The following is a 24576-nucleotide window of genomic DNA, read 5'->3' as shown; positions in this document are numbered from 1 at the left end:
CATGCAGCTTTGGCGACTTTACAATAACTTGGTAAATATACCCGGCATTGCGTCCACCTGGCGGAAAGCAGCTGTTTCTGCAAGGTCCCACCAGGCAGGAGGAATGTGTGTTTCCCTGACAGCCGGAGCGCTGTCAGGGTAACAGAAGTCTGCTCCCACCCGGCGGGAGTAATTTTAAAGCTCCTGCCGAGTGACAGCAGATATGCCTTCCTTTCCCGTGCTTCTGCGAGTGAGCAAGGCATGTCTGTTCTCACCGGGGGGGAGATTTAAAAATGCTTCGGCTAGGAGGGAGAAGACATATGTTTCCCTACCCCCATTAAATGACTGTGCCCCAGATGTGGACTCCCCGGCACACAGCAATTGAACCTGCCCCGGGGAATGGTGTCCCCAGATCTTTATTGCCTCAGGGACGGGAAGCTGCGGTCGACCTCAGATTAAAATTGGGTTTGACCACCAGGAGATGGTGGCTCTAGGGCGTGGGGCCACACACCTCCTCCCCAAAATATTAATTTTGCACTGCCTTCTGTGCCCTGGCCCACCCTAATGGGAATGGGAGGGAGGGTGGTTAATTAGCACTTTTTATAAAATGTTGCCTTGGATTTGCAGATCCACTACGAAGTTGAAGCAAAATGTTTAAAAAAAAAACATTTTTGAGCCCACCACCAGGCCTAGGGAGTCAGGATATTCCTACCCTACCTTCCCATGTCATTTTTCACGGTTTTTTAGGATCCGGGACAAAGTTCTGGGGCCTAAGATGGCTGCAGCCACATCCAGGTTGACGTTGTTGCAGCCGGTCAGATCTCTCCATGAGATCTGTAGGTCCAGCGGATCCTACGCGGCGTGAAAATTACAATTTCCTTTTTAGCATGAATTGCTCAAAAACGACTGAATTGGTTTACACCAAATACCAAAAAGAACAATCTGTGGACCAAAATCTAGGTGCTTATTCACGAGGGCCTCCTGTCACGTTTGCACCACGCAAAGCCCCAAGTCATATTTATGAAGCCACGCCGCTTAGACGGCTTTACAAATCTGGAGTAAGGCAACACAGTGCAAATCGCTGCGTTGCCTTACTCTGCGCAAGGGAGGCGTTCCATGGGCGTCGTGGTGGGTGTTTCCACGCAACTTCCATGGTTTTGCACACATTTCCAGATATACAAGGACTTGAAAAGCCTGGGAATGTGTCAAAATCATACACCTCTGTGTCACACAATCCTGCCTGTAACGCAGGCACCCTTGCAGCATGATGCAAGCGCGCCTACATCGGCGCTAGGCTGTCAAAACAGCAAAAGCGCAGGAGGAAAGAACAGGAATGCACCGTATTGGATAAATATGGTACATTCCTGCCCTTTCCCCATGACGTAGGACAGTGCAGCAAGGTAACTTGCTGCGCTGCGCTGCTCCACCATTCGAGTAAATATGCCACTTACTTTTCTGCCAAATTTGATGTATATACGTTCAGCGGTTTGGACCATAGGTGTGTCTAAAGTTCCCATGGGAAAATGAATGAAGAAAACTCGGTTTGAGGCATATGAGCTGCAGATCTCACACTTAGCATTAGATCGCCATCTGGTGTTGGGCTCGAATGCTTGCACCTTGTTGTTGTCTTGGAAGACGTCTTTGTAGTCACGAGATAGGTGACTCCTCCCTTGGACGATACTGCGCATGGGCATTGACTCCATCCTCAGGTGTGTTTAAGAATAGTTTGTGCACACGTAAGTATCCCTTCCGGCACAAAAATTATTCTGACAGCAATACATGCTCCCTTGCGTCATGCGGCAAGGCTGCCTACGTTGGTGCTAGACAGCCAGAAGTGCGCCAGCGCTACGAGAGAGCAGAACTGAGCCATATCTTAGGAGATCCCTTGCGTCATGGTGCAAGGCTGCCTGCGTTGGCGCTAGACAGCCAGAAGTGCGCCAGCGCTACGAGAGAGCAGAACTGCGCCATATCTTAGGAGATCCCTTGCGTCATGGTGCAAGGCTGCCTGCGTTGGCGCTAGACAGCCAGAAGTGCGCCAGCGCTACGAGAGAGCAGAACTGCGCCATATCTTAGGAGATCCCTTGCGTCATGGTGCAAGGCTGCCTGCGTTGGCGCTAGACAGCCAGAAGTGCGCCAGCGCTACGAGAGAGCAGAACTGCGCCATATCTTAGGAGATATGGCACATTTCGTGTCTCCCCCTTTGACGCAACACAGCACAGCAGCTTCCCTTGCTGTGCTGCACTGCGTCAAGGTTCAGTTATTCTGGCCCTTGTGGAATAGGTTTTCACTGCTGACCCTCTTCTTCTGGGAGCGTGAAGTGCACAAAGGGAGACATCTGTCTTTGCCTCCTCAGGGCCTGGAGAGTAGCAGTGGGAAGTGGCATCATCCACCACAGACTGTGCCCAGTAAGCACTTGCTGTCCCAGGCCCAGAGAAGAGCCCTCACGAGGACCACCTAAACGTGACGAGTGTCGAGAGGCCACGGCTGAGCTGGAAGCATATTCTAGGTGATGTGGCCATGGTTGTGAGACCCCAGAGCCGCTTGTGATGTAAGGTAGAGGCGGCTTGCTCCTTCAGATCCAGAGCTGCATGTCGACATCAGACTATGATCATGTGACGTAGGTACCAAATAATCATGTTGTGCTGACTAAGTGTTTGAGGGCTTTGTGGCGCATGTACAATACATGATATAGTTAAGCAACACTGACCAAGGACTCAAGACATGGGTGTTCGAATTAACAGATCACCACAAAGCAGCTACCAACTCCCGCGCCTTGAGACCCTCAATGGTGATTTGCTGCGCTTTACAAAACCTGATTGATTATTTATGTTTTCTAGGTCTTGGATCGCACCAGCCCGCACAATCATGTGGCGAACGCTGTCATTGCCGCTGTGGTCGTTGGAGGTGCGCTCGTCATCCTTGCAGTGGCGTCCTGGTGCTACTTCAAACATCGAGACCAGGAAATCCAGTTCCACTATTTCAAGGTATGGTTCCACGTGCACTGGGGTACTCACAGTATGGGTGGATCAGACAGTGGTATATGGTCCCACGTACCTTGACTGGTGCACTCACAGTATGGGTGGATCAGACAGTGGTATATGGTCCCACGTGCACTGGTGCGCTCACAGTATGGGCGGATCAGACCATGGTATATGGTCCCACGTGCACTGGTGCGCTCACAGTATGGGCGGATTAGATCGTGGTATGGTTCCACATGCACTCACAGGATGGGCGGATCAGACCGTGGTATAAGGTCCCACGTGCACTGGTGCGCTCACAGTATGGGTGGATCAGACCGTGGTATATGGTCCCACGTGCACTCACAGGAAGGGCGGATCAGACCGTGGTATAAGGTCCCACATGCACTGGTGCACTCACAGTGTGGGCGGATCAGACCGTGGTATATTTTTCTACGTGCACTCACAGTATGGGAGGATCAGACCGTGGTATATGGTCCCACATGCACTCACATTATGGGTGGATCAGACCGTGGTATATGGTCCCACCTGCACTGGTGCACTCACAGGATGGGCGGATCAGACCGTTGTATATGGTTCCACGTGCACTTGTGTGCTCACAGGATGTGCGGATCAGACCGTGGTATATGGTTCCACTTGCACCGGTGCACTCACAGTATGGGTGGATCAGACCGTGGTATATGGTTCCACGTGCACTGACTGGTGCACTCACAGTATGGGCGGATCAGCCCGTGGTAAATGGTACCACTTGCACCAGTGCACTCACAGTATGGGTGGATCAGACCGTGGTATATGGTTCCACGTGCACTGGTGCACTCACAGTATGGGTGCATCAGACCGTGGTATATGGTCCCGCGTGCACTGGTGCGCCCACAGTATGGGCGGATCAGACCGTGGTATATGGTCCCACGTGGACTCACAGGATGGACGGATCAGACCGTGGTATATGGTCCCTCGTGTACTGGTGCGCTCACAGCATGGGTGGGTCAGACCGTGGTATATGGTTCCACATGCACTCACAGCAGGGGCGGATCAGACCGTGGTATATGGCCCCACGTGCACTCACAGTATGGGCAGATCAGCCCGTGGTGTATAGTTCCACGTGCACTCGCAGTATGGGCAGATCAGACCATGGTATATGGTTCCATGTGCACTCACAGTATGGGCAGATCAGACCGTAGTGTATGGTTCCACGTGCACTCACAGTATGGGCAGATCAGACCATGGTATATGGTTCCACGTGCACTCACAGTATGGGCAGATCAGACCATGGTATATGGTTACACGTGCACTGGTGCACTCACAGTATGGGCAGATCAGACCGTGGTATATGGTTCCACGTGCACTCACAGTTTGGGCAGATCAGACCGTGGTATGTGGTTCCACGTGCACTGACTGGTGCACTCACAGTATGGGCAGACCAGACCGTGGTATATGGTCCCACGTGCACTGGTGCGCTCACAGAAGGGGTGGATCAGACCGTGGTATATGGTTCCACGTGCACTCACAGTATGGGCAGACCAGACCGTGGTATATGGTCCCACGTGCACTGGTGCACTCACAGCAGGGGTGGATCAGGCCGTGTATATGGTTCCACGTGCACTGGTGCACTCACAGCAGTGGGCGGATCAGCCCGTGTATATGGTTCTACGTGCACTCACAGCAGGGGTGCATCAGACCGTGGTATATGGTTCCACGTGCACTGGTGCACTCACAGCAGGGGTGCATCAGACTGTGGTCTATGGTCCCACGTGCACTGCTGCACTCACAGCAGGGGTGGATCAGACCGTGGAATATGGTTCCACGTGCACTGGTGCACTCACAGTATGGGACATCAGACCGTGGTTTATGGTTCCACGTGCACTGGTGCGCTCACAGTATGGGTGGATCAGCCCGTGGTATATGTTCCACGTGCACTGGTGCACTCACAGTATGGCTGCATCAGACCGTGGTATATGGTTCCACGTGCACTCACAGTATGGGTGGATCAGACCGCGGTATAAGGTCCCACGTGCACTGGTGTGCTCACAGTATGGGTGGATCAGACCGTGGAGAAGGCCCTTTGCAGACATTTCATAAACACAGCTTCCTTTCTCTTCCCTCTCACTCAGGCTGAAATGCAGGAGGGTGCAGGATCCAAACAGGAAAACGACAACCCGCCCATCGTCAACATCCCGAATCCGGTGTACGGAGCCCAGAACTCATTCTTCGAACCATTTGGGGTAAGTGACTGTCCGCAAAATTAGCTGAGCCACGTAGGCAACCCTCTTCTGAGCACAAAGCGAGCGACTCGGCAGTGGCTGTGTGGACTAGATGTATTCTTTAACAATGGTTGTAAGATTTTTCAATTGAGATCAGCAAAAACATTGAGAAAAGGGATGGCGGACATGATGAAAGACAGAGAAAAAAAACAATATTGTAGATTATATCTTGCCTACTCTGGTTACCTGAACCTCTGATGAATTTTCGAAGCTTGGGCGTAGCAATACTCCCACAGAACCGTGGGTGCAGCGGTAGGTTTTTATGAATCCTCATTTATTTGATTTTTGCCAACCCAATGAACAATGTACTTACCTTCAGTAACGCTTGTAGAGAGCTGGCTCTTTATATGGTATACCAAAAAGAGACATATTATGTAGAGAGTCCCGGTATCCCTTACTAGTGCACAGGGGCTTGCTTCAACAATCACCAGGTGCTCTTCTGGGGGTAGTGTGGTCGAGCAGCCCTAGGCTTGTCAAGGAGTGTTAGACATTTGCTGCATACACACAGTCAATAAATGATACACTAACACACCCAATAAGGAGATCCACACTAATGTAATAAAATAACACGTCTTAGATATCATTTTAGACACCAAGAACTGTTATTGTAAACTTGTAAACTTGGGGATTTATAGAGCGCAGTTGTTGCCCGAAGGAGTCCAAGCGCTAGGATAACCATGACCTACAGAGAGCAGGGAAGGGGAAAAAAAAAGACAACGATTTAGCAGGCAGATGTGAAAAGGTGGGTCTTCAATTGCTTGCGAAACATAGTACGGTTCTGTGTGGCTCTAAGATGAAGTGGTAGAGCAATCCAGGCCTTAGCTGCGTTGTACATGAACGTCCTTCCGCCGGTTCTAGATCTTTTTATTCTTGGGACTACTGCTAAGAGAGTCTGGCTGGAACGAAGACTACGATTTGGGATGTAATGAGTGATCAGATCACGGGTAATGATAGGTCCCATGTCCCAGAAGCCTTGATGGGCTATACATAGCACCTTGAACAGAACTCTCTGCCGGACCGGTAACCAATGGAGGCTAGTCAGTCCGGTCCTCACTGAGTGTCTGTGCGGGATTTTATTATTGGGTAAGTACTTTTTAAAATATCAGTTTTGTAGAAAACAGGTAAATACTCTTGTATTGTCTCTAACGCAGAAATGTTATCCTATGAGGAAAAACACATTTACTGCAACGGATACTTACCCGCAACTTACAGGACCAGTCTTCTGGAGTTAAGGTAAGTATGGGGCAAGGTCCAAGGTAGCACCAACAGGTCACCTCAGTAGGCGCTGGGGCGTCCGGGTGCAGAGGTTAATTTCCGCTTCGGGTGCCCCGTTGATTTCAATGGGACACAGTCCTGGGAAAAAGAGGCTGCAAGCAAGGACTGGGTGCCAATTTGGGTGAACTCACAGGTCGGCTCGTTTCTTGAGATGCTCGGGCACGTAGGAGCACCGTTGGTCCACTCCTCTTCGGGCGGTGCGGTTCTGGTGCCTCGGGCTGTGGGGCTCAGGTGCAGTGGTGTCTTTAGGCGCCAAGTTCGTTCTGCAGGAGACTCGGGTTGAGGGGGCAAACCCAAGGTGGGGTTCGACTCTGGAGGGTCTCAGGACCTCGCTGGCACCGTTGGCCCACTTTGAGTCAGGCTAGGGGGCACGGGTGCAGTGGTGCTTTCTGGTGGCGGGTTTTCAGCGGTCCGTAGTCCTCACGGTTCTTCTTGGGTGTCCGCAGGGTGCAGGGAAGTAGCTCTGCTACTCCACGGAAGATGCTGGTTGCTCTTTGAAGTGCTTGCAATCCTCCCAGGCTTTTGGAGGCAGAGCAGCTGCAGGACAAGGTGTGTTTGGTGCAATTGTTGGGGACAGCAGACAGGCCGGCCGGCAGGTTTGACGCCAAGTCAGTTGCTGCACCTCAGTTCTTGCTCTTCACGGCTCTTTGGTGTCCTTCTTCTAAGGTCGACAGATTATATTTTCCTGGAGCCAAGGGTCCTTTAACGACTAGATTTAGGGGTGTTAAGGGGAGTGAAGGGTGATAGCTAATGAGCTAGTTACCCTTGGGGTCACTACACCCCTATATGACCACGTCCTGTGAGAAGTGGGCATTACCCTGTCCCAGAGTTCCTAATTCTGCCATCACCAAGATGGTAGAATTTTCCTATAGGGGGAACATCAGGCAGCTCACCTTAGGGGCGTGACTGGCCTGGTAGCGCACCACGTCTCCCTTTATATCTAATTTCTCCCCTGCCCTGGTAGCAAATGGGCCCAGGACAGGGGGGCTTTTCCCTATGTGGGGAAGCAGTGGTTACATATTAAAGGCATCATCGGCCTTTGAAACCTCCTGCCTTGATACGCTGACTACTTAGCCATCCTGCTTAGAGGACGTGACAACACCTCTAGCCAGAGCAGGCCTTATTTCTGCACTCAGAGAGCGTAGGCTCTCACCTGCAGGGGGTCAGAAACCTTTCTGCTGTGGCAGGCTGGTCAACCCAGTCAGCCAGCACACTAGAGGCTTGTGGGTTTTCAGGGGGCACCTCTAAGGCCCCTTTTGGTGCATGTGTTAAAAAATCCAGCACTGGAATCCGTGTGGGTTTATTAATGCAAGGTGTTAGATACCAAACACCATAGACTTCAGTGAAGCCATCATGTAGCTGAGGAACTTGTTTTTACCGGTGTCCAGCACATGTCTTAAAATAGCTTCCCTGTTCACTTGTGATATCTAAGAATCAACTTAGAGATCACAGGGGCATCTTTGTTCATGCACATATGCCCAAACATGTAGTATAGTGCACCCTGCATTAAGGCCTGCTGTAGGGGTGGCTTACCGATACTGCATGCAGAGTCTGTAGGCATGGCACACAGGAGGTGTGCCATATCGTGTTTCACTTTTCTCTGCACCATGGCACGCAGCCTGCAATTGCAGTTAGTGTGTTGGTGCTGAGGGGTCTCTTAGGGTGGCACAATACGTGCTGCAGCCCTTGGGGTCCCTCTTGAGCCTCCTTGCCCTAGTGCGTACCACCTCCTAGAGACACACAGGGGGTGCTAAACATATTGCCAATTGGGGAGGCAATTGTTCAGTTTAGGAAAAGAGACTTGGCACTGGGAACCGAGATAGCAAGAACCCAGTAGACCGCTGTCAAAATTGTAACAGATACCGGACAAAAAGTGGGGAGGACCATGTGAAAAGGGGGCGCTCTCCTACAGTGCTCTTTCTGGTGAAGATTCTATCTAACCGCAAATTCCTCACCTTTGGAATACTCACCACGTGTCTGTCAGGATCCGGACAATCTTAAACAGTACCCCTAAGTGCCAAAGGGTGGGTCCACGCAGCTACCCACTCTGCTCTAGAAGTGACCCGCAGGGCCCTACATAGGTACCATCCTTGTTTGCTGACCTCAGTTTCTTTCTGACCGGTCTGTGCCCCAGACGCGGAATCTAAACTTCAGATTGGCAGTAACTGGTGTGCAGATCTCTGATTGAGACCTTTAATGATGAAAAGCGTCCAATTCACAGAATGGGGAGGAAGAGAGGGTCTGTGATGAATCTGCTGATACGCAGTCTCTCTGCGTATTCATCCACCTCCATCGGCATAGTCATCCACCTTCACCTGGTTTATTCATCCAACCTATTCTGGTGTCTTCATCCACCCTCACCTGGTTTATTCATCCACCCTATTCTGGTGTATTCATCCACCCCCATCTGGCATAGTCATCCACCTTCACCTGGTTTACTCATCCAACCTATTCTGGTGTATTCATCCACCCCATCTGGCATAGTCATCCACCTTCACCTGGTTTATTCATCCACCCTATTCTGGTGTATTCATCCACCCTCACCTGGCACAGTCAGTGCTCCTCGCCCATTCACACATATCAACATCCCAGGAGTGGAGGCCGGGGAGGCCAGAGAGAGCCAGCGTATGGCAATCCGCCTCTTGGCAACAAGCAGCCCCAGGCATGTAAATCTATTCTTAATTGTGTAGCCTTTTTTTGGGCTAGGTACCAGACCCAGAACCCTACGTTTGATCGTCATCTCTACTTTGACAGCTGTCACTCTAGTAAGCCGCTCTACCCCTGTCGTCCAATCGTGCTGTAATGTGCTGCATAGCCGGGACATTTGTTTAAAGGTTGCCTCTCGCACCACAGCGCACACAGGCTACAGACCCAGCAGGGACTGTTCCATGTAATCTCAGAGGGGTGAGGGCAGCAGACCCAGCAGGGACTGTTCCATGTAATCTCAGAGGGGTGAGGGCAGCAGACCCAGCAGGGACTGTTCCATGTAATCTCAGAGGGATGAGGGCAGCATACATCTCAGAGGGGTGAGGGCAGCAGACCCAGCAGGGACTGTTCCATGTAATCTCAGAGGGGTGAGGGCAGCAGACCCAGCAGGGACTGTTCCATGTAATCTCAGAGGGGTGAGGGCAGCAGACCCAGCAGGGACTGTTCCATGTAATCTCAGAGGGGTGAGGGCAGCAGACCCAGCAGGGACTGTTCCATGTAATCTCAGAGGGGTGAGGGCAGCAGACCCAGCAGGGACTGTTCCATGTAATCTCAGAGGGGTGAGGGCAGCAGACCCAGCAGGGACTTCTCCATGTAATCTCAGAGGGATGAGGGCAGCAGACCCAGCAGGGACTGTTCCATGTAATCTCAGAGGGGTGAGGGCAGCAGACCCAGCAGGGACTGTTCCATGTAATCTCAGAGGGGTGAGGGCAGCAGACCCAGCAGGGACTGTTCCATGTAATCTCAGAGGGGTGAGGGCAGCAGACCCAGCAGGGACTGTTCCATGTAATTTCAGAGGGGTGAGGGCAGCATACCCAGCAGGGACTGTTCCATGTAATCTCAGAGGGGTGAGGGCAGCAGACCCAGCAGGGACTGTTCCATGTAATCTCAGAGGGGTGAGGGCAGCAGACCCAGCAGGGACTGTTCCATGTAATCTCAGAGGGGTGAGGGCAGCAGACCCAGCAGGGACTGTTCCATGTAATCTCAGAGGGGTGAGGGCAGCAGACCCAGCAGGGACTGTTCCATGTAATTTCAGAGGGGTGAGGGCAGCATACCCAGCAGGGACTGTTCCATGTAATCTCAGAGGGGTGAGTGCAGCAGACCCAGCAGGGACTGTTCCATGTAATCTCAGAGGGGTGAGGGCAGCAGACGCTGCAGGGACTGTTTCATGTAATCTCAGAGGGGTGAGGGCAGCAGTACCAGCAGGAACTGTTCTCTGTAATCTCAGAGGGGTGAGGGCAGCAGACCCAGCAGGGACTGTTCCATGTAATCTCAGAGGGGTGAGGGCAGCAGACCCAGCAGGGACTGTTCCATGTAATCTCAGAGGGGTGAGGGCAGCAGACCCAGCAGGGACTGCTCCATGTAATCACAGAGGGGTGAGGGCAGCAGACCCAGCAGGGACTGCTCCATGTAATCTCAGAGGGGTGAGGGCAGCAGACCCAGCAGGGACTGTTCCATGTAATCTCAGAGGGGTGAGGGCAGCAGACCCAGCAGGGACTGTTCCATGTAATCTCAGAGGGATGAGGGCAGCAGACCCAGCAGGGACTGTTCCATGTAATCTCAGAGGGGTGAGGGCAGCAGACCCAGCAGGGACTGTTCCATGTAATCTCAGAGGGATGAGGGCAGCAGACCCAGCAGGGACTGTTCCATGTAATCTCAGAGGGGTGAGGGCAGCAGACCCAGCAGGGACTGTTCCATGTAATCTCAGAGGGGTGAGGGCAGCAGACCCAGCAGGGACTGTTCCATGTAATCTCAGAGGGGTGAGGGCAGCAGACCCAGCAGGGGCTGTTCTCTGTAATCTCAGAGGGGTGAGGGCAGCAGACCCAGCAGGGACTGTTCCATGTAATCTCAGAGGGCTGCGGTATGTACAGTGTAAATAATAAGGGGTCAGTTTAAAGCTGGCATTGCCTCGCGCACCGCTGGTACGCCCTGGTCCGTCCATTCGCTATCCGTGAGGAGTCCTTGGGATGTAAATCCCATAGCCTGAGGGGTCCGTGGGATGCATATCCCATAGCCTGAGGGGTCCGTGGGATGCATATCCCATAGCCTGAGGGGTCCGTGGGATGTATATCCCATAGCCTGAGGGGTCCTTGGGATATCCCATAGCCTGAGGGGTCCTTGGGATGCATATCCCATAACCTGAGGGGTCTGTGGGATGCATATCCCATACCCTGAGGGGTCCTTGGGGTGTATATCCCATAGCCTGAGGGGTCCTTGGGATGCATTGGATATCCCATAGCCTGAGGGGTCCTTGGGATGCATATCCAATAGCCTGAGGGGTCCTTGGGATGCATATCCCATAGCCTGAGGGGTCTTTGGGATGCATATCCCATAGCCTGAGGGGTCCTTGGGATGCATATCCCATAGCTTGAGGGGTCCTTGGGATGCATATCCCATAGCCTGAGGGGTCCATGGGATGCATATCCCATACCCTGAGGGGTCCTTGGGATGTTTATCCCATAGCCTGAGGGGTCCTTGGGATGCATATCCCATAGCCTGAGGGGTCCGTGGCATACATATCCCATAGCCTGAGGAGTCCGTGGGATGCATATCCCATAGCCTGAGGGGTCCTTGGAATGCATATCCCATAGCCTGAGGGGTCCTTGGGATGCATATCCCATAGCCTGAGGGGTCCATGAGATGCATATCCCTTAGCCTGAGGGGTCCGTGGGATGCATATCCCATAGCCTGAGGGGTCCTTGGGATGCATATCCCATAGCCTGAGGGGTCCTTGGAATGCATATCCCATAGCCTGAGGGGTCCTTGGGATGCATATCCCATAGCCTGAGGGGTCCTTGGGATGCATAGCCCATAGTCTGAGGGGTCCGTGAGATGCATATCCCATAGCCTGAGGGGTCCGTGGGATGCATATCCCATAGCCTGAGGGGTCTGTGGGATGCATATCCCATAGCCTGAGGGGTCCTTGGGATGTATATCCCATAGCCTGAGGGGTCCGTGGGATGCATACCCCATAGCCTGAGGGGTCAGTGAGATGCATATCCCATAGACTGAGGGGTCCGTGGCATGCATATCCCATAGCCTGAGGGGTCAGTCGCATGCATATCCCATAGCCTGAGGGGTCCTTGGGATGCATATCCCATAGCCTGAGGGGTCCGTGGGATGCATATCCCATACCCTGAGGGGTCCTTGGGATGTATATCCCATAGCCTGAGGGGTCCTTGGGATGTATATCCCATAGCCTGAGGGGTCCGTGTGATGCATATCCCATAGCCTGAGGGGTCCGTGGGATGCATATCCCATAGCCTGAGGGGTCTGTGGGATGCATATCCCATAGCCTGAGGGGTCCGTGGGATGCATATCCCATAGCCTGAGGGGTCCGTGAGATGCATATCCCATAGCCTGAGGGGTCCTTGGGATGTATATCCCATAGCCTGAGGGGTCCGTGAGATGCATATCCCATAGCCTGAGGCGTCCGTGGGATGCATATCCCATAGCCTGAGGGGTCCTTGGGATGTATATCCCATAGCCTGAGGGGTCCTTGGGATGTATATCCCATAGCCTGAGGGGTCCTTGGAATGCATATCCCATAGCCTGAAGGGTCCTTGGGATGCATATCCCATAGCCTGAGGGGTCCGTGAGATGCATACCCCATAGCCTGAGGGGTCCGTGGCATGCATATCCCATAGCCTGAGGGGTCCTTGGGATGTATATCCCATAGCCTGAGGGGTCCTTGGGATATCCCATAGCCTGAGGGGTCCTTGGAATGCATATCCCATAGCCTGAGGGGTCCGTGGGATGCATATCCCATACCCTGAGGGGTCCTTGGGATGTATACCCCATAGCCTGAGGGGTCCGTGGCATGCATATCCCATAGCCTGAGGGGTCCGTGGGATGCATATCCCATACCCTGAGGGGTCCTTGGGATGTATATCCCATAGCCTGAGGGGTCCTTGGGATGTATATCCCATAGCCTGCACGCTCTAAATGGTTTGTGTTTTGCATTCGCTTCAAAGCTGCATACAGACCTCTTCTGGACCCATCAATTATCTGTTCCAATGTGACGATACCACCGGCTCTGCAGAGGGGTTTGTCCCCCAATCCTGGTATTATACACTTCGAGTGCTGGAGCCACGTTTTACGACACTATCCTTTTGTGGATCTTTGTTCTATTTGAGGTCTGCTGAATGATGATAAATGCGCTTTCTCCAGATGTGAAGCCAAACTCAGATTTGGGGTGAGCCTTAAAGCTAAATAATCAAAGGTAGAAACCAAATCGATTATCCGCGTGAATCTCAGAATATTCAGTACATTAGCGGGGATTCCCATCTCAGCCAACACTTTCCAGAGTTCACCGCTTGGCACCTAATCAAAACCTGTTCGCAAATCCACAAACGCTACAAACAATATCTGTTTACAGAATATTTTCAGCAAAGAATCTACTAAATGAATAGGCCGATAGCCTCAAGGGCTGGTTCTATCCCCCTTCTTAAATATTGATATGATCTCCGGCAACTTCCAAGAAGCGGGAATCTCCATGCCCGAAAGAATGGCATTGGACAAAAGATTGATATAAGCACCCCACCCTTTGGGATCTCCCCTGCACAAGTCATTTGGGATCCGGTCCGGACCCGGAGCTCCGGCTGGGATACATGAACTGATCGTTGCATCAGTTTCTTGAGGGGAAAATACAAGGACATTTGTCTTAATAGATGTGCCCTTTTCCAGGAGGAGGATATCTTCCTCGTCCTCACAGCTCCTGCGTGGACACAGCCGTTTTTTGTTTTTATTAACATAAAGGCTCCAAATGAGTCCAGCACCTACACAAAGGAAACGATCTTTGTGGTTGTTGCAAATAAACCAAGGGGTCATCAGCACACATGGAAACAGTGCATTTATTGTTTCCTATCTTTATTCCCACTCCGTTAGCAAATATATCGCCAATGGCTCCATTTCCACTCCAAAGAGCGGGGGCATAGAGGGGATAGGGCACACCCCTGTCCGGTGCCAATTTCCAACTCCCATTTCTCAGATACCAGTCCACCAGTGTGGACACGGCTCACAGGCTTGGTGTACAACGACCATATCCACCTGAAACTGGGGTCCAAACCCCAATAAATATTCCCAGTTTAGGGTGTCAAATGCTTTCTCATTATCCAGCACCACAAATGCGCCTTCCAGCACTGCATTCTGGTTCATGTGCACGACATGGGAAAGTTATTTTAGATTCTTATGTGAACTCCTACCCAGCAAACACCCACAATGATCATCAACACCCAGTTGTGTCACCACCCATTGTAGGCGCATCTCAAGGGTTTTCAACAGCACTTTCACAGCCTGTTCATCGACGCAGTCTTTTAGAGCCTGGATCCATTGGTCCCTTTCCGGTTTCGGACCCATAATTGATACCTCTAGCATAGACGGTGGTGTATGCCTGAACTCTTGGTCTCAGTGAGCACCCCCAGTAACCCAGAGGCAACTTGTCCCACGCAAGTCTGATAAATTCTGATGTCAAGCCATTGGGGACTGGAGCTTTACATCTGGGTATTTTTGTCATTGATTCTACCAGTTTCTCCCTCTTTGGTTCAGGATACTGCTACCCAGTAATTCGGGGACCTGTCTGTGGTCAAGAAACTGCTTATCCTTGTCACAGGTCTACACGCCTCCCATTCCAGATTCCTCAGCAACCACAGCACTGAGACGGCCCTCCTCACTGCCACCAACGACATCCGTATGCTACTAGACCAGGGGCACACCGCAGCCCTCATCCTACTAGACCTGTCCGCAGATTTCGACACCATCTCACATCGCACTCTCGCAGCCAGACTCCACGACGCTGGGATACGAGGAACCGCCCTCTCCTGGATCCGATCCTTCCTCTCCGGCAGAACCCAGAGGATCAGACTCCCTCCATTCCTCTCCGAACCCACACAGATCGACTGCGGAGTTCCCCAGGGATCATCACTCAACCCCACGCTCTTCAACATCTACATGGCCCCCCTCGCTGCCATCGTCAGACAACACTGACTCAGCATAGTATCATATGCCGACGACACCCAGCTCATTCTCTCCCTCACAAAAAAACCCCGAAGACACCAGACTCTGTTTCAAGGAAGGAATGAGACGTAGCTGCCTGGATGAAAAGCAGCTGCCTGAAGCTCAACTCGGAGAAGACCGAGGTCCTCATCCTCGGACCCTCCACCTCCGCCTGGGACAGCACCTGGTGGCCCTCCGCCCTAAGGAGTCCGCCCACCCCGACAGACCACGCACGGAACCTCGGCATCATCCTCGACTCCTCCCTCACCATGACCCACCAGATCAACTCTATCGCCTCCACCAGCTTCAACTGTCTTCGGATCCTCCCCAAGACCTTCAAATGGATACCCCCAGAATGCAGAAAAACCATCACCCACACCCTCATAACCAGCAGACTGGATTACGGCAACGCCCTCTATGCCGGAATCAACAAAACTCTTCTCCACAGGCTCCAAACGATCCAGAACGCCGCAGCCAGACTCGTCCTTGGAACCCCAGGGCACGAACACATGACCCAACACCTTTGTGACCTCCACTGGCTCCCCGTTGAGAAGAGAGTAACTTTCAAACTGCTCACCTATGCCTACAAATCCCTCCACAACATTGGACCCAAATACCTCAATGAGAGAGTCTCCTTCCACGTACCCAAGAGGAACCTTTGCTCCGCAGACCTCGCCCTTGCAGAGCACCCCCCCCGCATTCGCAGAACCAGAGCAGGCGGAAGAGCTTTCTCCTACATCGCAGCAAAAGCCTGGTACAAGCTCCCTGTCAACATCAGATGCTCCTCCACCCTCCACACCTTCAGGAAGAACCTCAAGACCTGGTTCTTCGATTGAACCGGAGCTGCAACTCCCCAGCATTATAAATCCCTGATTGATTGAACTGCTGGTTCTATGTAGTGCTGTCAGTTGTTGACAGAGTGTCTCATTAATACCCAGTTGTGTCAACACCACTGTAACATCAATGTCTTTAAAAGCCAGTATCTGCCATGTCGGTTACTCCCTCTTCGGAAGCCATGTTAACAATCAACCCATCGTACGCCCCTCTTTGTGGAGTTTCTGTCTGTAATCTTGCTGTGTCAAGCAGTCCAGTCTATCCCATCATTCTCCTACTCTCTGCCTAGCCGATTGCACCACAGCTTCCGTTGCAACTCTAACCGGGTCAGCACCCTGCAGCCATGGCAGTTTCTTCTCTTTGTTCCCAACCTCTGCACCTATCGACATGGATCTTTGACACACACTTCTCCCTCGCCACTACTTTACGTGTCTCTCATTCGTTCCACCTTGTGACAGTGGTGTTCCAAATATAGTCCAAAAAGTTTTTATATCTCTCTCAGCTCTGTGCGAAACACTGCATCCCAGAGTGCCTCAAGTTGCAGGCATCAGAGCGGAGCACGGGGTCGCACCATGCACATGTCAATCAATCATTCATTTTTTATATAGCACGGCTTATTGCCCTTGGGGGATTTTCAGGCACTGAGGTCCTATAGGCCCTTAGTTGAAGAGCCTGGTCTTGAGTTCCTTTCTGAAGTCGGCGAGTGATAGTAGGGTTCAGAGGGGGAAGTCGATCCAGGACTACTGCGGTTTCGGCGGATGCGAGGTACATGGGTGAGGGAGGCAGAGCGAAGTTGTCTGGCTGGTAGGTGGAAGGTCAGGCGGTGGTTGATATAGGTTGGTCTGATGTTGTGGAGGACTTTGTAGGTGTGTGTTAGTAGCTTGAACTGCCACCGCTTCTGGATGGGGAGCCAGTGGAGACTTCTGAGGTGAGGGTTGATGCTGGTTCTCTTGGGGAGGTCAAGGAGGAGTCTGGCTGCGGTATTCTGTATGGTCTGGAGTCGCTTAAGGAGCTGGTTCCGGCGTAGAGTGCATTTCCGAAGTCAAGACAGCTGATGGCGAGGGCTTGGGTGACTATTTTTCTGGTGGTGATGGCGATCCATCTGAACATCCTTTGAAGCACGCGGAGGGTGTGGAAGCAGGAGGAGGACACTGCTTCATGGTGAGCCTGCTGTCCAGGATGATGCAGAGGTTGGGGGTGTGGTCAGCGGGTGTAGAAGAGGGTCCAAGTTTGATGGGCCACCAGGAGTCTTTCCATGGGAAGGAGTTCCTCCCAAAGAAAAGCACTCGCCCATGTTCAGCTTCAAGCAGTTGGATCTCATCCAGTGGGTGACGTTGGTTATGCCGTTCCAGAAGTTGGATTGTGTGGTTGCGGGAACTTCTGTGAAGGAGAGGATGAGTTGGGTTTCATCAGCGTAGGAGATGATGTCGAGTTCGTGGGTGCGGACGATGTTGACCCACGGCATCATGTAGTCATTGAAGAGGACGGGATAAGGGAGGAGCCATGGGGTGTACCCTGTAGGAAGCTGGCTCTGTATATACTATACCAAGGTAAGGTACAGTTTGCAGAGTCCACTGGATCCCAAGAGGCTTTATAGAGGCTAAAGTAGACAATACTAACACTCTCTTCTGCGGTAGCGTCACCCAGCAGTTAGGCTTATCAGAGGGCAGTGTTAAGCATTTGTTGAACACACAGAGGCAAGAAATGATTACACACACGCATGACTAAATCCGAGACCAATGGTTTGTAAAAAAAATATTACTTTTTGTATATTTTTTCCTTAGAACCAAAGATACTTTGTTGCAGGAAAATATGTTGTGTAATATCCCTTTTCAATGTAAAAAGTGAACACTAGGTGCATCTTTCAATCAGTGCAATGTTATCCTACGGGAGGAAACAAAATCAGCCATATGTAGGTAAATCAACGATTTACAGTATTGAGTTTTTGGATGAAGAATCAGTACCAGGCAAGGTTCAGGTAAGTGACCTCACTGCACCACCAGTGGCACTGGGGCGGGCGGGTGCAGAGGTCAAACTCAGGATCTGGTGCCAATGAAGAAAGGGGGCAAACGAAGTGGTACCACTTGCAGATAACTAGCACGGTTTAGGAACCCAGTCTCCGGGGGTTAAGGTAAGCACGGGGGGGGAACCACAAGGCAGCACTAAACTTACACCTACAGCGGCACAGGGGCAGTCAGATGCGGAGTGTAAACAAAGCATCAGGCGCCCAATGCAAATTAATTGAGAATCTCACACTTAAAAAAGGATGTAGGCCCAGGCCAGCAAGCTTGATAAAAGAAACCTACAGCTGCACAGGTAAATTGGGATGAGCTGGCGCGTAGGGACACTGTTGTTTTATCTCCCCAAGGGCTCCAGGGTGTCCTTTGGCATCAGAAATCAGCTTACCAGTGCGGTCGCGGTTGGGGGGGTATCATGCAGAAGCTGCAGGTGTTGACCCATGAGGGACTCTTGTCAGGATCGCTGGGGAACCTTTTCTGGGCATCGGGTGCAGAGGTGGTTGACTTCGCGGCTCCACAGGCAGCTTTGGTTTTCTTCTGGACAGGTCCACTGTCCATGGGAGATCGGAGAAAGCAGGCAGTCCTCCCAGGGTTCTGGAGGTCGCTCGGCTGCGGGACAAGCCGCTCTTCTGTAGTAGGGTATTTGAGGGCTGTATACAAGCCGGTAGGGCTGTTGCCAAGGCAGTTGGTGTCTTCAGTCTAAGCTGCTGCAGGGCTCCTCTTTGTCCTTTTTTTCATAGGTCATCACTAACCTGAGGTTTAAGGTCCAGGGATTCCCCTTAATACTCAATTTAGGGGCACTACAGGGATTAAAAGGTAATAGGCAATGGGCTACTTACCTTCAGGGTGACTACACCCTTTGTATGTCCACTCCCTTTGGAGAGGGGGCATAACCCTAACCGTATTGGGTAGAATCCTCCAAAGCAATATGGAGTACTTTCAAAGGAGGGGGGTCACCTCTACTCTTGGCACCTATGAGCGGGCCTGGTTGAGGGTGGACACACCTCGTCTGCTTACTAATTTTCCCACCAACCTTGCAGCCAAAAGTGGGGCTTGGTCGGGGGGAGGGGCATTTCCTTTAGCTGGAGAGGCCCTGGTCAGCATAACAAAGGATGGTAAGCTTTTAAGACTCACCGCCTTTCAATGCTGTTCCTGCTTGGGGTTAGGTGTGAAGCACTTCCACCCAGAGCAGGCTTTGTTTCTGACCCACAGGAGCACAAGGACCCCCACCTCAGGGGGTCAGTAACATGTCTAGAGGTGGCAGGCTGGTGCACACCATTCAGGCACACACTAGTGGGTAGGTAGGTTTCACGGGGCACCTCTCTGGTGCCCTCAGAGTGCAATTCTTCCTAAATCCAATACTGACATCAGTGTGGGTTTAGTAAGTTGAGATTCTTGATACCAAACAACTTGGAATTCAGTAAAGCCATCATGGAGCTGTGGTGCTCGTAGTGACAAACTCCGAGCCCATGTACTCAGTAAGGCTTCACTGTGCACTTATGTCTAAGAATAGACTTAGGGCCAGATGTACAAAGTATTTTACTGCTCGCAAACAGATGTAGGAATGTTTTGTGACCGGGTATGCGGTTGCAAAACATTTGCAGTTACCACCAACTTCAAATTGGTGGTAACCCATACATAAACGGAAAGGGGTCCCCAAGGGACCCCTTCCCCTTTGTTAATGTGGGCACAAACATTTTTTAAGAGGAGGCAGTGGTCCCACGGACCACTGCCTACTCTTAAAAAAAATGAAAAGGTAGCTTTTAATTTATAAAATGCATCCCATTTGTTTTAAGGAAAATGGGCTGCATTTCCCAAAAAGTATTGCTTTAGTTAAAAAGCAATAAAGCTACAAGTGGTTCCGTTGGGTATCATGGGGTACTGGTTCAGAACCTGATTATTTCTTTCACAATCAATAGTGATTTTGTACTAGACTTTAATAAATGTACTACACCTCAGTAAGTTTTAATCAAAAATATATATATTTATTAAATTATTTGTTTTGCGTCTCTATTTTTCTCGCCAATTGTGTAAACAATTTTATACAAATAGATAATACCAATGGGGCGCCTGACGAAGAGAACACAATAACAATTGCACAGACAATTCAATGGGTGACTGTGGTGACATTTAGTGCAAATAGGTGACCTTTGAAATTCAAACAATAAACAAGACTATAACATAAATTATCCGTCCTTTTCAGGTCTTTCACTTTAGCCAGTCCTATTTTTTAAAATAATTGATATTGTGAGCAAGAACATGAGATTGTTGTACGTCGATGTTTCGACCCTGTATATATATATATATATATATGTGTGTTTTTAGATACATCAATTAGGGTCTTCTTCAGGACAAAAGAAGTGTGACAGCCCTTGGTGGTTGGGAATTCACAAGATTAAATCTATTAACTCCTCCGAGCCCGGAAGGAGATTTTTTTCAAGGATCATCAATCAACCAGCTTTTCAAACTTTAGCTGTGTACCGCTCTGGATGTGCTTGTTGGCCTCCAGGGGTAGTGGGTTCAAAAGTATTCAGTCCTTAGAGATCGGCATGTATTGATGCCAAAGTCTACCAGTGCTTGCTTACCAAACCTCCTTAAATACTGTATCCTTGACTGTCTCTCACCAACTCATCAAGTGACCACGAGAAAACGGTTTAACAAACAGATGAGTTTCCTAGAGGAAAGCCTCCTGCATGTGGTGAACAAATGCACTCTAACTATTAACGTTAAGTAACTATAAGCTGCACACTTTCCATGCACTGATTATGAGCTCACATATTACATCACTCATGACACGTTTTATGACATCATTGATAACATCACTGATGACTTCTGAACTGACATCCTTAATGACATGGCAAGTTATAATAACGTCAATTGACAATAAATGGTTAATTTCAGTGGTTCTTCGAATATAAAATGGTATTTTTTAAATGACATTTTCCTTTAAGTATAACTTCACTTTAACTTTTGTTATTTTCATTGAATTTCTAAGGTTTGTTTTAGAATGTAAAGTAAGGTATTGCCACCTTATTATGATATATCCATTATGGCGCAGGGCCACTTTGTAAATTATAGGCCTCTGGCGATAAATTTTAACTTGCCCTAGTGAAGATTGGGGATTTGACATTCTTTTGTTTATGTTTCAGGACTCGTTTGAGGACGACAATTTTTCAGATACACATAGGATCCTTGGAGACGACTGACATTTATGCAAAGCATTGGATGAACCAGGAAGGTTCAGCAACACTCTGTGGACACAAAGTGAATGTGATTTGAAGTTTTGAATGTGTGCCCATGGAACGGGCGGAGACACAGACGTGGAAGTGAGTCAACACATGCCGCCTCTTTCCATCACTGACCGCCAATACCATTTCCAGGGAGATACCGACGGTGTCCAGTCAAAGCTGAAGTACTGTTCGCGTGAAACACCCTCGAACTTTGCTGAGCATTCAAACAACCAGCATCAGCGACCAGACTAACAACACATCAAAATATAAGACTAACCAGTAAACACCAGAAAGAGTAACCCTCATGAATGTTGACTCCTAGGGCCGTACATAGGGAACAGGCCACGTCTGTTAAATAAAAACTAATTTTCTACTTATATTTGCAACTTTGTTGCCTTGTAAAGTGCGAACATCTTGGCAGTCAAATCCTGAACTTGCACAAAAGTTGATTCTTTTAGTGTGTATCAATAGCCAAAGGTTTCCTATTCATTGTAGTTTATAAAGGATCCATGGCCCAAAAGAGAACGGCGCGTGTGAACAGGCATAGTACCTATGAGGTACGAGAGCATTAAAAGTGTGTTTGAGAAAAGGTTTGTATCATGAAACTTGCTGTGTGTATCATTGTGCAGAGGTCCCTTATGCATCTCACAGGGTGAAACTTACCATATGTACCACTGTACAGAGGTCCCTTATGCATCTGACAGGGTGAAACTTACCATATGTACCACTGTACAGAGGTCCCCTTCTGCATCTGACAGGGTGAAACTTACCATATGTACCACTGTACAGAGGTCCCTTCTGCATCTCACAGGGTGAAACTTACCATATGTACCACTGTACAGAGGTCCCTTCTGCATCTCACAGGGTGAAACTTACCATATGTACCACTGTACAGAGGTCCCTTCTGCATCTCACAGGGTGAAACTTACCATATGTACCACTGTACAGAGGTCCCTTCTGCATCTCACAGGGTGAAACTTACCATATGTACCACTGTACAGAGGTCCCATCTGCATCTGACAGGGTGAAACTTACCATATGTACCACTGTACAGAGGTCCCTTCTGCATCTCACAGGGTGAAACTTACCATATGTACCACTGTACAGAGGTCCCTTATGCATCTGACAGGGTGAAACTTACCATATGTACCACTGTACAGAGGTCCCTTATGCATCTGACAGGGTGAAACTTACCATATGTACCACTGTACAGAGGTCCCCTTCTGCATCTGACAGGGTGAAACTTACCACATGTACCACTGTACAGAGGTCTCTTATGCATCTCACAGGGTGAAACTTACCATATGTACCACTGTACAGAGGTCCCCTTCTGCATCTGACAGGGTCAAACTTACCATATGTACCACTGTACAGAGGTCCCATCTGCATCTGTCAGGGTGAAACTTACCATATGTACCACTGTACAGAGGTCCCATCTGCATCTGACAGGGTGAAACTTACCATATGTACCACTGTACAGAGATCCCTTATGCATCTCACAGGGTGAAACTTACCACATGTACCACTGTACAGAGGTCCCTTATGCATCTCACAGGGTGAAACTTACCATATGTACCTCTGTCCACAGGTCCCCTTCTGCATCTGACAGGGTGAAACTTACCATATGTACCACTGTACAGAGATCCCTTATGCATCTCACAGGGTGAAACTTACCACATGTACCACTGTACAGAGGTCCCTTATGCATCTCACAGGGTGAAACTTACCACATGTACCACTGTACAGAGGTCCCTTATGCATCTCACAGGGTGAAACTTACCATATGTACCACTGTACAGAGGTGCCCTTCTGCATCTGACAGGGTGAAACTTACCACATGTACCACTGTACAGAGGTCCCTTATGCATCTCACAGGGTGAAACTTACCATATGTACCACTGTACAGAGGTCCCTTATGCATCTCACAGGGTGAAACTTACCACATGTACCACTGTACAGAGGTCCCCTTCTGCATCTGACAGGGTGAAACTTACCATATGTACCACTGTACAGAGGTTCCCATCTGCATCTGACAGGGTGAAACTTACCATATGTACCACTGTACAGAGGTCCCTTCTGCATCTCACAGGGTGAAACTTACCATATGTACCACTGTACAGTGGTCCCTTATGCATCTCACAGGGTGAAACTTACCACATGTACCACTGTACAGAGGTCCCCTTCTGCATCTGACAGGGTGAAACTTACCATATGTACCACTGTACAGAGGTCCCATCTGCATCTGACAGGGTGAAACTTACCATATGTACCACTGTACAGAGGTCCCTTCTGCATCTCACAGGGTGAAACTTACCATATGTACCACTGTACAGTGGTCCCTTATGCATCTCACAGGGTGAAACTTACCACATGTACCACTGTACAAAGGTCCCCTTCTGCATCTGACAGGGTGAAACTTACCATATGTACCACTGTACAGTGGTCCCTTATGCATCTCACAGGGTGAAACTTACCACATGTACCACTGTACAAAGGTCCCCTTCTGCATCTGACAGGGTGAAACTTACCATATGTACCACTGTACAGAGGTCCCATCTGCATCTGACAGGGTGAAACTTACCACATTTACCACTGTACAGAGGTCCCTTATGCATCTCACAGGGTGAAACTTACCATATGTACCACTGTACAGAGGTCCCTTATGCATCTCACAGGGTGAAACTTACCATATGTACCACTGTACAGAGGTCCCTTATGCATCTCACAGGGTGAAACTTACATGTACCACTGCACAGAGGTCCCATCTGCATCTGACACGGTCCTGTTTTTTTGACACAATGGGTAGAGTGACAGGCCTAACCCAGACTTACCAAACCTGTAACTACTCTTATTATCTCTGCATCCTTTACAAGGACACCATGGATGAAGGGATTTCTACAGGGTGATCCCAAGCGCATTCCCCATGCATGGGGGCCACACAGCATGATTCAGTCACCTGTGGGAGACCGCCCTGGCATGAGGGGCACGGGGCGTCAGAAGCAGCAGGTAGTGGCCACGTAATGCTGGGGAAGGCGTTGTCTCTAGAATGCTTGTATGTATTTGTATTGTGCAAACCTGGCAATGGAGAACTGTACAGAGTTAGTGGCAATCATACAGCCAGCAAGTAACGAGCGAGGTAGTTGGTTTATGGACTGTTATTGCATTGTGGTGAAATGGTCTTTAAAGAGGTGCGGCCCTAACTCTTTTCTAAAATGAAGCAGCTTTGGGTCAGTCCTGGTGGATGAGGGGATGCTGTTCCTGATACGATACTGGGTGCAGGAATAGAAAATACAGCTTCCTT

The 24576-nt window shown here is 50.1% G+C and overlaps 1 protein-coding gene across 1 annotated transcript in view; it reads left to right on the top strand.

Moving 5' to 3' along the window:
• STAB1 (stabilin 1) overlaps positions 1–21652 on the top strand; it is a 1212756-nt gene extending 1191104 nt beyond the window's left edge. The window contains exons 68-70 of the mRNA XM_085624210.1: positions 2817–2963; positions 5069–5179; positions 21195–21652. Coding sequence (XP_085480336.1) covers positions 2817–2963; positions 5069–5179; positions 21195–21251 — 315 coding nt within the window. The 3' untranslated portion in view covers positions 21252–21652. The remainder of the gene's footprint in view (positions 1–2816; positions 2964–5068; positions 5180–21194) is intronic.
• Positions 21653–24576: the final 2924 nt, after the last annotated feature.

This window comes from Triturus cristatus, chromosome 9 (assembly GCF_964204655.1).
Source record: "Triturus cristatus chromosome 9, aTriCri1.1, whole genome shotgun sequence".
Classification (NCBI taxonomy): domain Eukaryota; kingdom Metazoa; phylum Chordata; class Amphibia; order Caudata; family Salamandridae; genus Triturus; species Triturus cristatus.
Note: the sequence above shows the minus strand (reverse complement) of the source record. Positions and strands in the feature narration are given on the sequence as shown.